The 16,791-nt window shown below is 46.1% G+C and overlaps 1 protein-coding gene across 2 annotated transcripts in view; it reads right to left on the minus strand.

Moving 5' to 3' along the window:
- lrig1 (leucine-rich repeats and immunoglobulin-like domains 1) overlaps positions 1-16,791 on the minus strand; it is a 35,284-nt gene continuing 18,493 nt past the window's right edge. Inside the window, exons 4-18 of one of the 2 annotated variants that reach the window (XM_026168666.2) lie at positions 14,679-14,816; positions 14,312-14,455; positions 13,209-13,352; positions 12,618-12,761; positions 10,836-10,979; positions 8,654-8,734; positions 7,003-7,074; positions 6,749-6,820; positions 6,459-6,622; positions 5,811-6,167; positions 4,843-5,124; positions 3,123-3,557; positions 2,851-2,985; positions 2,337-2,621; positions 1-1,876 (exon numbers count right to left, since the gene is read on the minus strand). In XM_026168666.2, the coding sequence (XP_026024451.1) occupies positions 1,683-1,876; positions 2,337-2,621; positions 2,851-2,985; positions 3,123-3,557; positions 4,843-5,124; positions 5,811-6,167; positions 6,459-6,622; positions 6,749-6,820; positions 7,003-7,074; positions 8,654-8,734; positions 10,836-10,979; positions 12,618-12,761; positions 13,209-13,352; positions 14,312-14,455; positions 14,679-14,816 (2,791 nt within the window). In that variant the 3' untranslated portion in view covers positions 1-1,682. Of the gene's footprint in view, positions 1,880-2,336; positions 2,622-2,850; positions 2,986-3,122; positions 3,558-4,842; positions 5,125-5,810; positions 6,168-6,458; positions 6,623-6,748; positions 6,821-7,002; positions 7,075-8,653; positions 8,735-10,835; positions 10,980-12,617; positions 12,762-13,208; positions 13,353-14,311; positions 14,456-14,678; positions 14,817-16,791 lie in introns of both variants that reach the window. The other variant, XM_026168665.2, reaches the window with a different exon arrangement.

Below are 16,791 nucleotides of genomic sequence, written 5' to 3' on the forward strand. Positions count from 1 at the left end.
CATCTTTTGCTAATTCCATAGCATTCAGATTTTATTATTAAAAAGAAGAGAAAAAAAACAGTTGGGCAGCCGGCCAATTAAACATCCAAAAATTGCAGCTTCGGTTACGAATGTGGGCCGTAACTCATGACAGGTGTCACGCAGTTGCACTGAGAGATTATTACTGGCTTTTGCAGCTTCCAAGCAACAGCTGTTAGCTGTTAGCAGCCACATGTGGTTGCAGAATTGTACCAAAGTCACTTTCTGGGACAAATAAAAAAAAAAATCGAACTTAAAGAGGACCTATTATGCTTATTGCAGATCTCTCTCTCTCTCTAGATCGATTGATCTAATTTTGTAAAAAATTATTGGCATTGACTTGAGCAGCTTTGCACGATTCACAGTTCAAAACAATTATTTAGGTTTGTACACTGGGCCTAAGTGCAGCCCCCTCAAATCATCCTCTGGCAAACAGAGTGTCTGAACAGCAGGTGGGTGAAAACCGAGCAGTCTGAAGCCTGAGCTTTGGGCTCACAGGGATTACTTCTACATGCACTGATCTCGTTATGTGAAAACTTTGGCTATGTTTAATACGAGCATCCAACACTGTAACAGTTTCCACGTACATCTGCATATGAAAAGGAAATACCAAAAAGCATAATAAGTCCTCTTTAAAACACGTGAAGCATTCATCCCAACCCGATGAGAGCGGCTTTGCAGTAAACGTGTAGTGTTGTGAAACAGGTGGAAGAGCCTTAAGGGTACAGTATGTACTGTTGACTTTAGTGCGTCGAGATATGCGGAACGTCTCCTCAGAGAGGAGGCTACTGCATTCCTGCCGGTGGATCGTGTACACACAGTCTGCATGTTTGTGAAGTGAAGAAAAAAGTGCTTTAACTGATATCCCACCACTCGCACCAACATCTAACGTACCTAAATAATCAGCATCCGAGCTCTTCCTTCATACAAAAACGGTGGTGCGAGCTGTTTCCGTAAGGCCATAGCTGGCAAAAAAAAAAAAAAAAAAAAAGGTAAAACATTCAAGTGCGATCAAGTGTTTTGTTTGCGATAAAAAGTGTACCAGGATCTCTCACAGAAACAGTCTCTGGATATATGCTATTACAACTTGAGTTTTCTTTGATCATGCAATAAGGCACTGCAGCTGAATGTTGGTAAAAGCTGAAAAAAGGCTGTTTTTTTTTTCTTGTTGTAAGAAAAATAAAAATACCATCACTCCTTTCTTTGCCATGCACATATATTTAAACACTCTTTTTTGTAAAAGTTATATAATATATAAGAAAACTCTTATGTACAGTCAAAAAAAAAGTCCAAAAGGCATATTTCTCTTTTTAGTCCCCCTGCACATACATATTGTACAAGATTCCCCACATTTACATGCTTCAAATGCAAGTCACATTTTTTTCTTCTTTTTTTTTTCCTCTTTTTTGCAGCTAAAATTTTTATTTTTATTTTTTTTAGCGGCCACCTCCCAAAGGAAGGTTTTTAACTATGTACAGCTGATACGCTCAGATGGGACGCCCCCCACACAAGCTCCGCCTTCAAACTCCGGATGCCCATCCCCCCTCCTCCGTCAGTTCAGATGCAGGAGGCTCGGGACCGTTTGCCTCGATATGAGGTAGCAGGTTATTTCCCAGTGCAAGAAAAAAAATTATTGTATATATCGGTCCACATTTTTGGGGCTGCTAGTCACTGGCTCTCCTTAGAGAGGCGCTCTCATTCTGAGAGGCTCTGAGGGCGTGTCCATTGGACAGCAGAGTCTGCCTGAGCTCAGGCTCGCAGTCCGTGTCGATGTGTCCGTGGCTCGTCACGCTGGCCAGCTTCACCGGCTTGTGGAAGGAGTCTTCCTGCGATGTCTTGGTCTGTCCCGCTTTGCTCACTGCTGAAACAGAGAAGGAACAGGCGGGGTCAGTGACGTGGCACGCACAAAGACAAATATGTGCTCGGCTTTGGAAGAAAGCGAGTCAGTGGAATGTGTGTGTAGAGCTGTGTGGAGGTGAGAATTGGTATTCAAAGGCCAATACCACTGCTATATAACTAAAGGAGCTGAAGCCCAGAACAGGCCTGGGCGTGCATCATCAGGAGGGAGATACATATCCTGAGGGGCTCTGGGCATGTAACTATGATACAGTGTCAGATGCTGGTAGGAGACAATCCATCAAAGATCACATTCAAAGGCACTTGCAGAAAGAAGACTCCAGAATGGCTGATAGCTTCTCATGGCATCACCTGATAAAACTGTTATTCCATCAGGGCAGTGTGGAGCTTTAAGAAGAGTAGTGGATTTATGGGATAAGGCTGGATAAGTACAGTTAAACTCACTACACTAATCACCGTACCTTTTCTATCGTGTTGGTTCAGTGTTGTATTATGGTTTTTTGGAAACACTGATCCTTCAGAGTTCTTTCGGATCCTGCTGGGGGTCCCATTGCAGAGTGGGGTTGTGTGTGACCCAGTGTCGTGCTGCTCCCCGGGGTAACAGTAAGAGTAGGGTGGTGGAATAAGCTGCTGTTGGTACTCCATGCCTGCAGCAGGACCAAACCCGTGTGCCAGGTAGTTGGGATCTTTGGAGTAGCTGTTGCCATTCTCCATACAATCTGTGCACAGCACTGTGCTGTCGAAACCTGCGGGCAGCCACGGGGAAACAAATAAATGATTTGGAGGCAGAAAGTCAACAAATGCATGTCAAAATTGTGCTGAGGGCGTCTCCTGTGATTATTTTTGACACTGAGCAGGTCTTTACAGCTTTACAGCAGCGCTCGTCTCATCATTACGTAACCCACCAGGGGACGTGGGAGAAACTGCCGGGGAGAGCGCAAACATTTGGAAGCAGAGAGCGAACTTTAGCGGTACCTGTGGTGTCTACAACGTGTCCGTTGGGCTGAGGGCCACCGCCGGTCTCCACACGGATGCACATGTCCTGCCGCTCGGACAGAGTCCCCTGGGAGGAGAGGTAGCTGGATACATCTGGGTGAACGATCGTCTCATCTGGGAGAGAGAAAAGAGGCAGACATCAGAGCCAGAACTGTGGGCTGCATGAAGTTTTAGTGGTTTCTTCATTTTTAGATTAAATGTGTTTTTAACTTACAAATTAAAAAAGCAAAAAGAAGTCATTCTGAGCTCACCTGTGTTGGTCACGCTGCACTCCTCGCTCTTCTTCCTCGTCTGATAGATGATACACACCCACACCAGCGATGTCACCACAATACTCGTAACCACAGCGATGACGATGATCCCTATAGTAACGGTGCTCGGGCCTGTCGGCGTGGCGCAAGCGTTCCTGCGCTCAGTCACCACCAGCTGGCTGTGGGCGCGCTCTGTGCCCAGAGTGTTGGACATGAGGCAGGTGTAGCGCCCGGCGTCCTTCAGCAAGGCGGAGCCGATGACAAGCAGCTGGTTTCCCGGCGTGAAGTGGTGTCTGTCGGAGGGGCGCAGCGGTTGGTCGTTGTGCAGCCAGGTGATGCGCGGGGGCGGGCTGCCGAGAGCTTTGCACTGCAGCGCCACCGTCTCCCCGACAGTAATGCTGCGGTCCTCCAGGTCCTGAGCCAGGTGGGGCGTTTCTGTGGAAAAGTGGGGTGATGAGTTTCCTCATAAAAAGAGCCCAAGGATTTCTAGAACTACGGTTTTGGTGGTTCTACGGTTTTCTTTAGCACCTTTCTGTTCACTGTATTGATGACAGACTACCGGATTGTGGTGATTCAGCTGGACAGCCTGAGCACAAACGGACATGTCCAGCCACTGAAAGCCTATCCGTCTTCTAAGACTGATATTTATTACTCAAACACAATGCTGATAAAGTCCGAAGTTTCCTGAAACTTAAAAGCTTTTTGATTGGAGCACAAACATTTCCTCTGGGGCAGGATCCTCTTCAGAGGACCTGTCTGTTTCCTTGCCAGCTTCACATTTCAGTGAATGAAGCACACTGGACTGAGCGATGGTGTGCGTGTTAAGGGTGGCCTCTCCTCTCAGAGTGAGCACTTCCCTTCACAGTGGGATGTACACAGATTAAGACATCTCACTTAACCCACTTCAGTTGTGTTCTCGTCTATCAATATTTTCGTCCTCCTTCTCCCTGTTTCTCTTTCTGCCCTCCCTCTTATTTTCTCTAAATCCCTTTTAACTACCTCCTCCCCCTACATATGCGCACTCACACTCCACCGCTGCAGTTCTTCTTTGGCTCCCATTTTTCTTCCCCCACCACTTTCTTTCAGTTAGGGGCCCCTTGACTACACACTACCCCTCCTTCTCCGTCACTTAAACTCAAACATTAGAAATTCAGAGTGGTTCTACGGTATCTTGTTTCAGTATTTTGTAGTGCTTTGTAGATTAAAACTTGACAACATGCAAATGTTATGCTAAAGCAGTGTTTTAAATGTTTGTGGGTATGTTACAGATTAATTTAAAAGGTCAATTAAAAATGTATAAGTAAAAATATATCCCATCTGTATACAACAGTGGGTTGTTTTGCTCAGTTCAAAGACAAAGGACAATGATGATCTATGTGCTGAGATGGTTATAAGAGAGAAGCTCTGTTCTGTTTAACAGTGTAAAACAGCCAATAAACTGGGAGCACTGAGGCCTGCAGTGAAGCAGCCATGACTGTCCCTCACAGAGTGTGTGTGTGTGTGTGTGTGTGTGTGTGTGTGTGTGTGTGTGTGTGTGTGTGTGTGTGTGTGTGTGTGGTGTAAATGCCTAACAAACTCCCCTCTGTGATCCCCCTCGATCCCCTCCTTTGACCCCTAACTGTGACCTCTGACCCCTGACCTGCAGCAAGGCCACAGCTGGCGAGAAAGCAAAATATAAAGATTCTCATTCTGCTTCGGACTGACCAAACCCAGCTCTTACCCAGTACGGTGAGGGTGGCGTTAGCAGAGACGGTGCCAGCTGTGTTTTTGGCAGTGCAGCTGTACACGCCCATGTCCACCGGCTTGACGTCCGTGATGAAGAAGACGTCGTCGTCGGGCATGACGTGCATCCGGCGGTCGCGGGCGGCGGGGAAATCCGTGCCGCCGTCCTTCTGCCAGGCGATCTGAGGTGCCGGGTGACCCTCTGCAGCACACTCCAGCCTGGCGGTGTGGCCAGTTCGGATGGTGCTGTCCCTGGGAGTCTTGATGAAGGATGGAAGAACTACGGATGGAAAAATTCCTTCAGTATTAGCAGATCAAAACAATATGACCTTTATATATTGTAGGAAGGTTGACAATCCACTTCATAGTTTGAGTAATTTCCTCATTTACAAACATATAGGCAGTCTACCCGAGCAGGATGTAGAACTGCAACAGCAGTTGTAAAGGATTACAGAGCTGCTCATTCATTTTCCCAGCTGCTGCTGACATTCAAATCAAGAAACTTTCAGTTAGAAAAGCAGGAAACCTTTATTTATACATGAGTAAGCCAAAGCAACAACCAGGTAAATAACTGCCAAAATGCTAAATTCAGTTTGACAGGATCTGCTGTGAGCGAGCACTTGGCTACAGCAAGGGTTAAGAGGTCTGATGGAGGCTTTTTCACACTGCTTTTCTGCAGTTGGACAGTATTTATTCAGAATTTGGTTCCCTGCCAGAGCGCAGAATAGATCAAGCCTGTCAGCGATGACATGCAGCTAAATCAATTTGTTCCAAATATCAGCCTAGAGGAGAGGACGCTCAAGAGAGTGAGAGAGAGGAAGGGGACTTTATTGTAGCGAAAGACAAACTCACTGTGGGCCCTATAATTTTGAAATTCAGTTGAATAATATAAACAGCTGAAACAATTCGTCTGTTTTAATAAATGAATAAAAGTGACCCAAAGAAGCTATTAACGACGTAACATACCATTGACGATGAGTCTGGCCTTGCTCGAGTAGGTGGAGCCAAAGTGGTTGGTGATGATGCACTGGTAACGACCCTCGTGGGCAAAAGTGACGCGGCGCAGGTGGAGAATCGTAGTGTACTCCATCACGCCTCCTCCTCCTGCGCCCGGCAGATCTGGTGTCGCGGCCTGGTGGTGAGCACGCACGTGGGCGTAGTTCTCCATCTCAGCGTTACGAAGGAGCTCCTGGTCCTTGCGCCAGGCAAAGGTCATGGGGGAGGAGCTGCTGCTGGCAGCTGTACAGGTGAGACGAACGTCACTGCCGAGGACTGTCATTGTGGTTTCCGGCTGTACGGTGATCTGAGGCTTGGGGAGGTCGTCTAAAAAAAGGCAGCGGGTGAAATAAAGTGTGTTTAAAAAGCGTGAGGATATTATCACAAGCGTTGCTCAGCAGGTGTCTGAATGTAAAAAGGGAAAATAAAAACTGACATCATGTTGCTGGAGAGTTTATCACAGAACTAAACAAAAACACTACCCAAATACATGCAAATGTGTCAATAACAGGACAGCGGAGCCCATGTATGTGGCCCATCTGTGCCTTGAACGCCTCCTACTCATCACAAAGCAATGACACAGCCATGTAACCAGAGAACACACACACACACACTCACCACACACAAAGCTGCTGGGCGGAACCTCAAAGACGCTCTTTCCCTTCAGACTTTCCGGGTGGGCGCAGGTGGCATTGATACCGACCTGCAAACCACGTGCCACCAACCAGTCGGGCAACCAGTGGAGCTGGCAGTCACACAGCAAGCTGTTGCTTTGAATGAGACTGGAGGAGAGGGAACAGACAAGCATATGTCACGTGCACTGTACCCTTTTCTGTATTTGTGAGTGAGTTGCTGCAGGCAGGTTCTGTAAGCACACTCAGAACCAGAAAGATCCGTGTTAAACTCACAGGCTTTTGAGGTTCCTCATCTTAGTGAAGGCGTCGGGCTGGATGGAGCGAATAGCGTTCTCCCCCAAGTTCCTGTTGAAATATTAAATACTGTTTCATCAAGTGTGAACAGATTAGTGTTACCCACACCGATATCATTCTCTTTCACCACGACGCTAGCAGCCTCCCCCTGCCAACTACTTTTACAAAACCCACACCCCCTTACACTCCACCCCCTCTTTCCCCTCTTCCGCTCTCTCTCCTGGGATACTCACAGGTGTTCCAGGGTATCCAAGCCAGAGAAGGCCTTCTTGGCCACGGATTTGATCTTGTTTCCAAACAGAGTCCTGCCGTTTCCAAACACGAGGGGTGTCAATATATGAAGAAGGGGGGAGAGGAAGAGGGAGGAGGGAACATTTTGGGGAAAGGGGATGAGAAGAGAGAACAAAACAGAGAGAGAAGCACAATTAGCCGGTTTGAATCTGATAAGATTGACGGGGGGGGGGGTTATTGGAAACCTGAACTGTGTGGAGATTAGCCAAGAGGAAGGGTAAAGGGGATGGAACAGGGATGTGGAGGTGGGCGGGGGCACCTGGGCTCTGTGCTGCTCTTCAAAGACCACTTTTATCTTTATTAGAATCTAAAAGCCCCCCCGCGAACAGGACATACGTGTAATCATTTCAGTGTCTGTCAAGCCCAAAGTCTAGCTGCTCTGATTTGGGGTCTTAATCCCCTTCCTTCATCCCGCCACTGCCACCTCTTCATACCCGTCATAGCCTTTGGATCGCAGGAAGAGGAGACATGGCTGGCTGGCTCACAAAGAAGAGCCCAGTGTTCAAACTCGTCCACATGTACACAAACAAATGGCAGTCTTGTCACACAGATAACGGTATAATTTTTTGTTTTTAAAGGAATTCAATGAAGCTGTCACATGCACTTGTAACTGAATCAAATCCAAAAATCATCTTTTGAACAGTAAGATCCACTTCCATCCCATGTGGCGGCATTCCCACGCAGCTTTTTAAAAACAGTTTTAAAATGGGAACTCTGTGTGTGTAATGGACACTTTGATGTAAGATTCTCTCTCTTGTTTTTCCCATGGCTCGCTTTGCCAGCGTTGGGATGCATCAGGCAGCTTCCGACAACGGCGTGACAAAAGGGGCACGGTCAGAGGGCGGGGCTCATGAGGCGTTTGATGTTTGATGACTGAATGCGGCCCTCAATTTCACCCTCTCTCAGCTCTTAACAACAGAGACTGGGAATGAGGGGATGAGAGGGAGTGCGGCTATGGAGGAGAAATAGTCCTTCGCCTATTGGGGAGCGAACCCCTGCCAGCTCAAAGAAAAGCCCTTTCTCTCCCCTCTTTCTCTCATTCTTTCTTTCAGCGGTGCTCACACTGGGAACCATCTTGGCTGGACATCATCTTTTCATCCTGTGGGTTGATGATTGCTGCTCATTGCCAGAAACTTCACGCCTCTGTAATTTCTAAGCTTACTAACTTTTGATATTGAACTTTATACAAGCCGTTTGAAAGCACCAATGAGTAATTAAAAACATGACTCATTTTTCCAGCCATTATCAGCAAAGAGAACCCAGTTTGCCCATAAAGCTTACAATCAAATCACAAGATGAACGCTAGAATGAACTGAAGAGAAAGTGGCCTCTATAGGATGAGGAGAAAAAAACTAATAAACTAAATAAAGAGGGGACCTTTAAATTGTTGCTCAGTGTGAGCATGTTTTTTTCAAAGTAAAGTGTGGGGTCGTGATAGTGTCTCAAAGTTCTAAACAAACTTAAACTGGAGTGGCTTTGGGATGCAAGAAAAGGAGGCGGCTCCCTTCGCTTTCTCTATTTTTGTTTTCTGAAGAGAGCAGAGAGACAGTGGCAGGCCACGGCTGAGGGATGAAAAGGAGGGGAGACACTCACAGCTTGATGAGGCTGTCCAATCCAGAGAAGGCCCCGTTGGTGTCCTCTATTGTGCCTGAGATGTCGTTATGGTCCAGCTCCCTGTGGAGAATGAGAGAAAAGAGGAGGATAAGAACGGCGGAAGGCGGTTGAGGAGAGGAACAGGGATTGGTCCTGGCAGCGCTGAAGCGCTTCACAGCCCTGGCAGAAGCTGCTCTTGGAAGTCACGGGTTACCCCCTTCGCCCCCGCTGCACCTGGCTTAAAGAGCCCCTCTCCCGCTCTGCTCTGCCAACCAAGCATATTCTTTCCTTAGAGGGGTGGAGAAGGAGTGTGCGTGTGAAAACGTGTGCATGCGCGCTGGTGTGTTGAGGCAAACCCTAGTGCAGGGAAACATGTATAATTCATGATGGCGTAGAGGGACTGGCAAGAACACAATGCCAGAAGCCAGACAGTTCGGACTGCAAGTCCGATGCTGGCAGGTACGGCGCAGCCAAGAGTGCCGACGGGGTTAGCAGCCAAGCTTAGTCATGGCCAGACAAAGACAGAAGAGATTGAGTGAACGAAAGTTGGGGGTTTCCGAACACTTGCTGAATGCTTCTGCTTGAGAGCTACCTCTTTCAGTGAAGTCATAGCTGCAGAGGGGCCACCGCTCCGCCCTGCTGCATGGTGATCAAAAAGAACAAGCGGCAGAGTCTGAGAACTTCTCCAAGCCATTAAAAAGAAAAAAAAAGACTTTCCTCAAACTTGAGAAAGGGCCTTCGGGGTTAATGGTCAGCCCCACCCCTCCGCCCCCACCACAATAGCCACCTCCACTCCTCCTCCCATTTGCTTTCCAAGCATCTCTTATCCCCTTTTGGTTCTTTTCACTTTGTGCTGACGACTGTGTCTGTTTGACTGGACTGGAGCTGCCAATTTCCTACTCTTTCTGGCTGGGTGGATGTTAAAGGCTATTGCCTTGTTAAAGCAAGGGCAGCGGCGGGGGCTGCAGAGTAGAGGAGCGAGCGAGAGAGAGAGAGTGAGGGAGAGATGGGGGCACGGAGAGGGGGGCCCCGATGAGCCAACGACCCCCGTGGCCGAATTAGAGGGCAGGCTGGCTTGTTTGGAGCTTTCACACCCCGTTTCAGGCTCCAGCCCCATGCCAGCGCAACCAGCCACTCCGGCCCAATTAAAGCTCCCCCGGCTCCTTTTCAGGGCCCAGCCTATGCACGTCCTCCCCACTGCTGATTAGATTAGGCCTGCCTCAAAGACACCGAGCAGAAGGAGTACAAGAGAGGAGGAAAAAATTCCAAAATTAAGACAGAGATTATATGTATTGTGGGATATCGTTAGGAGATGACAGAACACACTTAGAATAACAGAGGGGAAGAAATGGGCATTAAGAGGGCTTTGAAAGTGTGCAGCCAAATGAAACAAAGCGGTTAATTAAAGACAAGAAAGAAAAACATGAGAAGGGCTGAGATATGGCAGTGAAAGCTCCCTGTTCCACCCTCTGTAGCTAGTTATCTGGCATCCAGCGTGCCAGCAGAGGGAGAAGCCTTATGTGCCTTGGCTTCTGACCCTGCTGTCAGAGAGCCTTTCTAGCAAGCTCTGGTATTACTCTCCTCTCTGGCTCTCTTGTGAACAGCTCAGCCAAGAAGACCTTGGTTAGGGACCAAGACCCCCAAGTCTTTCTGCTGGATTTATCCACCGGCTTTCTCCCTGTGGTTCTCCCCTTTTCTTTCTTTGGGCTTTTTGTACACATGGTGGATCAGGGAAAGGAAAAAAAATCCTCTATCTTCATTCATGGCTTCAAAAAAGCCAGGAAGGATCTCAAGGGAGCCGAGTGACACAGAACCCTTTTAGATCCAAGATTGCTGGGTGTTTGGAGACAAAACAAACGCCCCAGACAAAACTGAAGAAACAAAGTGAAAAAAGGCACTAAAAAAGTAAGAAGTTGCTACAGAAACCATGACAATAGACACCTTGTAAAAGACATGAATACAAATGACAGTAAACCCTCACTGAAAGCCAACAGCTCCCTCTTGGGACTTCATGAGATTAACTATCAAATGTCACCCAGGCAAAAAACAAAATTAAGCATCTCAATTTTCACTGCTCCCAAGTGGCACGTCTTAACCTTATGGTCAGCAGGGGCATAATGTGTGAGTTAGGGGTCTGTTTAGGGCTTGGTAATGGTGGTTGGGGGTGGGCTGGTGTACTTACAGGATGCGTAAAGCCTTGAGGCCTCTGAAGGCTCCCTCGTTGATGTGGCTGATAGAGTTGTGGCCCAGACGGAGGGTGTGGAGATCCCCGAGCACTGCCAGACTCCCTTCATCCAGACGAGTTAAGTTGTTGTAAGACAAATTCCTGGAGAGAGAAAGAAATAGAGACAGAAGAGGAGAGACAGAGAGAAAGTGAGGGAAAAAAACAGAACAGACAGAGAGAAATATTCTGTGTGAGGTCTGGAAGGTTGGCAGACCACTGAGACCGCTCACGACATCATTATACTTCAGTTTCAAAGCCCATTCGATGACCATTTGCCAGTTTATGATGCGTTTTTCCATTGTACGGTTTTCCACACCGCATGATGTTAACGGAGAATGGATTTAGCAGAAGTCAGAGCTTAAATGAGCTTCGCATCGTCTGACAGGAAAGAAAAGAAATTCTGGGTTGGGACTCAGCATGTCTACAACCTCCGTTTATAAGACTACTTAAGCGTGTGGTAAACCCCAGGGGAATAAACTGCTACTCGTGTCCTGGAACCCTCAAAATGTTGCTCATATTCACATCCAGCCTCTAAATCTTTTCTTTTTTATTAAAAGGCCTGAGGAACATACTAATGGGGTGTCGACACTGCATGGGTTTCCAAGGGATTTCCCCTGTTTTAGGAATTCAGAGAGATGGTTTACTTGCAATCTTAAAAAGAAAAGGAAAAAAAAGAAAAGAAATGAAACTACAGCTTGAAGAGACTTCTAAGAATGTTTCCTCTTTTCGTGGTTTTTATGGCAAATCCTGATTACCACTGATAATAAATCTTAGAACGGTATCTTTCAAACAGTGCTCAAAGGCAGTATTGTGCATTTTATTGCCCTCTCTGTCTGTCTCAGGTTTGCTTGACTAGTCATGTGTGCAGAGATTCTCCCTGATGACCAGTTCAGCCCGGCGAATCGGGAATGCAATAACAAGGCTTCTCATAAAGACGAGTCACTCACTTCTATCAGCCGTGAGGGTCATCAAAACGCAGATAATAAAATCATATAACTGGTGGAAAGGTGTGGTGCTGGGAGAAACGTGTGCTGGGAGCGTACAGGAAGCGGCGCTGAGATACCCAGAGCAAACTAGCGCGATCACCATCTACCACTTTATCCATTCTGACTGTTACACATAAACAAACATAGGCGCCACAGATAGCCCCGGCTACCTCGTAGTTAGCAACGCCTCAGCTGAGCGAAGCACTTTAAAGCGGCATTACGACAGTCGTGTCAACAGTGCAGGAAAGACTCTCAGATAATAACTCGGCAGACAAAGGCAGTGAAGGTGATCCTTCAGTGTAATTACCACAACATCCAGCGGAGGATTTACACGCCGGTTTGCCGCAGGTTTACACACGGAGCACAAAAACTCATGTCGAAGCGCTCGAGTGCTGTTGAGCCCAGCTCTAATTATGGGATAAACAGGCTTAATCCTAAGAATAGTGTAAGCGTACTGAGTGTTAAAACAAAATGTCGTTTAACCCTGAAAGGGAGATGGTGATGATGATATGGGTGGCAGGTCAAAAGAGTTGGGCTCTCGAGGCTTTAAGAATCCACATTTAGTGTTAGTGGAAACTTTAAGAGCTAGCATTTAAACCTTTATTTTAAAAAATGCAAACTGCACTGATATATACGCTTTTTGTCGTTACCAAGCTGAGTTTTTCGGATATTTAACCACTCTCCGGTGAAACGTTTTAGCGGTACATCTGGCAAGAGAGTGTGCGTTCGGGCTAATTTGAATGCTGGTACTTACAGCTCCCTTAGCTTCTGGCAGAACTTCCACCCATCAGGATTGATGCGTGCTATGGAGTTGTTACTGAGGAACAGCTGCTGCAGGGAAGTCAGTCCGTAAAGCGAGCCACTGTTCACCTCCGTCAGGCTGTTGTAGTCCAGGTGCCTGCATGACACAGAGATACTGCAGTGAGAATCTGTTGATCTCACAACACTTCACCACATTACTGTGACATAAATTACAATGCAATTTGTGAGCATTACTCTGTTATTTTGCGTGTAATTTAAGTGATTATGTAAAAGTTCTGGGTGGAGGGGGGAAAAGTGTAATTGTGAGAAAGTTCCAGTAAGGGTACAAAAAGATCTTTTTTAGTCAGTGAGTATTCCTGTAATGGCAGTAAATGAGTGCAAATAGGATTAGCCAATCAGATAGTGCTCGCTCCAAACTAACTGCAGCACCCAAATTCTTTAAATTAGATTTTTTTTTTCCAACTATTCGGATTTGTCCTCTGCTGTGCAGGAGAACTTGTGAAAGTAAAACAAAACCAGTCGGATAATAGTTTTAAATAAATGATTCTCTTTGGTATGATTAAAGGTCATGTTTAGTACGTACAGGACTTTCATCTTAGCCAGGTCAAAGAAGGCTCCATCAGTCAGTTTGCCGATGCTGTTCCTTTGTAGTTTGAGCACCTCCAGGCTGGATAAACCCTGGAAGGTTAGACCCTCCACTTGGCGTATACGGTTCCTGTTCAGCTCACTGAAAGGTGGTAGGACAAAACAGATAACTGTAAACAGAAGACCATTTTAAAGAGAAGCAGCAGAAAAAACATCTTCCCCTTGTTTTGCCCTTATTCAGCAAAGGCATTTATCAAGCATTGGTGGTGGTATGGGGCCAGGGTTGTACACTACATGTGTTATTACCCCTTGAATTAAGACAGAGTGAGATGATTAAAAACTTTACTCATTTTCTCTTTGTATAAAAAGCCTGAGGTGCCTGTGGATGTAACAATGAATCTGTACAGCCGCTGTGTGCGTGTGTGTGTGTGTGTGTGTGTGTGTGTGTGTGTGCGTGTGTGTAGGCTGTAAAAGCCTTCAGCTTTTTCAAAGATAAACATTCACAAAGCTTCTTTTGTGTCTCATGTGCATCACCTCTAGCATGTGGTGATACAGTGTCACTGGGGCCCCATGTCCAACAAAAGGCACCTGGGGAAACTACTGGAGCCACAATGGAGAGAGACTCCCATTACGCGAGTCCCTTTGCTCTCCAGAATGGAGGCGTTGAGCTACAAATGGGTCTACCTCACCGTTATGCTAGAGGGAAGTTTGACGAAGATAAAGGAGCATGGTGTGGGGACTAAACTAACCACTTTGGGGGATATGGAAGAAGGCAATAAATCACCAATAATATGGCTCTGGTGTTTACCTAGTCAGGTCTTATCCATCCCTAGTGGTACAGCTCACACTAACAGCACTCTAAATGTTAAACACACACACAGCTCAATCAGCAGACACTAGAAGCTCCTTCTCAGGGAAAAGGCTCATCTCTGTGTAGTTTCCAAACACTACAATTGGGAAAGGCGCTCGGTTTTCAGCCTAAATATGATATGACAACAGCGTAATGTTTTTGCAGGGTGAACTGTTTTGACAGATCAAAGCTCAAGCTTGTCAGCACACTAGCCTACATTGTTAAAACTGATCAAATCCAGTGGCACTCACAGCTGGGTGAGCCTCGGGAGCTGGAAGGCTTTCACGGGGATCTGGCTGATGCGGTTTCGGCTCAGTCGTAGAACCTGTAGGGTTTCGCCCAAATGGTCCAGAGCTCCGAGCTCCAACACATTGATCTTGTTGTTACTGAGGTACCTGAACAAAGGGAAGCCACAGTGAGGTTTGTTAGAAATCTTATATTTGGAAAACATGTTATTTTGCATGTGCATGTCCATTAACATCACTTAATATTAGTTACAGAACTAAAGTTTCCTCATATAATAAATAACATATTTATCTTTACTAATTTATTTAATTTTGTTTTAATTAAATAGCTGGTGCATGACGTGCCACAGGAATCCTCTGAGATGCTACTTACAGATCTCGGATATGGAGGCCTGCAGGGAAGCACTGTCCTCGCAGCTCAGTAATGTCATTATTGCTCAGGTCCAGGGTTTCCACAGAAAGCAGCTCCCCAGTCCGCCTGCCATCAATACTGCGAATCTTATTATGATGTCTGAAAAATAAAGAACACAAACAGAAGACATAAGGTGTGGTCCTCACTGTTACCTAAACTTTGTGTACTCTTCCCATCAGGGAAGCCACTCCAATCCCACTGGCTTCTGTAAGCCCATTCGGGAAGAGAGAGTGAGAGAATGACAACACACAGAACAAAGTGGTCTTCATCCACCACAAAATGTAGTACTTTAAGTGCTTCCAAACAGAGGCTGGTCTTCTTTAAACAACTCCCAAGGACAAAAAAACAGCCACAAAATCTGTCTGATGGATGGGGCCTCAGTGATGAACCAGAGCCACTTGAAGGAAAATCTTGGTATGCTGTGAAATGGGGAGAGGAGTTACTTTAAAGGTCCTAATGAACCCAGGGAGTTTTCACACAAGGAAACCTCGATCTCCGCCGAGCTTTGTCAGTGGTTTAGCCAGAAGCCTGAAAGGAGACTGAATTTCCTCTCAGGCTGTCCTGTTTAGAGCTCTTGTTCAGAAATGAGGGTGACTCTCTTTACCCTATTCTGACCTCCTCCACATCTGTGCTCTTTGAGAGTAACGAAATTTCTATTCTCTGTATGTCCTGTACATGTGGCAGAATTGACAAATAAAGTTGACTTGACTTGACTTTATTTTGTGGAGCAGACGTGTTCCACACAGAGAGGTTGAGAAAGACAGTGATATAATAAAGAGTGAGATAGACTGATGGAGTGTGATATTTGACATTTATCCGTGTTGCAACCAAAGTGGTGTGTGTGTGTGTGTGTGTGTGTGTGTGTGTGTGTGTGTGTGTGTGTGTGTGTGTGTGTGTGTGTGTGTGTGTGTGTGTGTGTGTGTGTGTGTCTGGAGACTGAAGGCCTGTGTAATCTGAGTGTACATGAAAGCTTTTGCTGGATGACACGTTTGACACATGACTAGGTGCTAACTAGGGTCAGGGGATCCATTTAGTACCACATCCATTGTTTTTACAAAACTAAAACAAAACATTTAAAAAGTTAGGAAACACGACAGAGTAACACAAAAAGGCAGAGCAATAAGCAAACTGCCACTTCATCATCTGACATGTACCACTCAAGGGAGATCTTTGCTACATGACGGAGGCTTTTTTTTTTAGCTTTCACAAGCAACGTGTTTGACATCACCTTGTAAGGCAAAACCATTTGATGCTTCTAACTAGTTAATCACAACTTCCCAAGAGCCTTTTTCCAGCAAATGACACCAACTTCTTTTTTCTCTTGAATTTAAACAAAGCTGTCTGGAGTGCCACAAAACTACAGTTCCTCTCATGGCTCCAAAAGTAGTCCTGCTGCATCATAATGCTAATCGCTGAACGTCTATCATGAAATTAATATAGCTGGAAGCTAATTCCCCTCCTTCGTCAGGTACTGTCTGTAAAGCTGCATCTCTCCTAATTCCAGTCACAGTACTGGATTTTGGTGCTTTTTGGAGCATCTTAATGTAATTCTCTGGTAGACGATGCAACCTGTTGTAAGGTACAGGGTTCATACGCCTTTTTCAGGGTCAAATTCAAGCACCCGTACGAACCCTGAAGGTACAGCGATAGGCAGCACGGATATAGGTCTGAAAAATGAAGCCAATCGTCTGATCAGGGAGGGGGCAAGACTTTCCCGATAAGTTGTTAGGCTAAGTCACTCATTCCAGGAAATAATGAATGAAATATTAAGTTAGAATGGCCACAATTAAACAAAACGGTTTTTCAGAAAGGAGCACATCTTATGTATGGTTTCAAAACAGCAAACTAGCAATGAAAAACAACAACAACAACAACAACAAAACCCCACTTAAGGCTTCACACTAGCTGACAGTAGCTGATAGCTTAGCATTGCACCTTCTGGTCTAAAATAGTGTTCTTTCACATCACATTCTTCATAATGCTAAGGTTAATCGTTCAAAAATCCACAGTGGCTTTTAAACACAGTCTATGATCCAAACCTAAGAGTACTGTCACGTGGCCTGCCTCATTCAGA

The sequence above is a fragment of the Astatotilapia calliptera genome, chromosome 5, assembly GCF_964374335.1.
Source record: "Astatotilapia calliptera chromosome 5, fAstCal68.1, whole genome shotgun sequence".
NCBI classification, from domain to species: Eukaryota; Metazoa; Chordata; class Actinopteri; order Cichliformes; family Cichlidae; genus Astatotilapia; species Astatotilapia calliptera.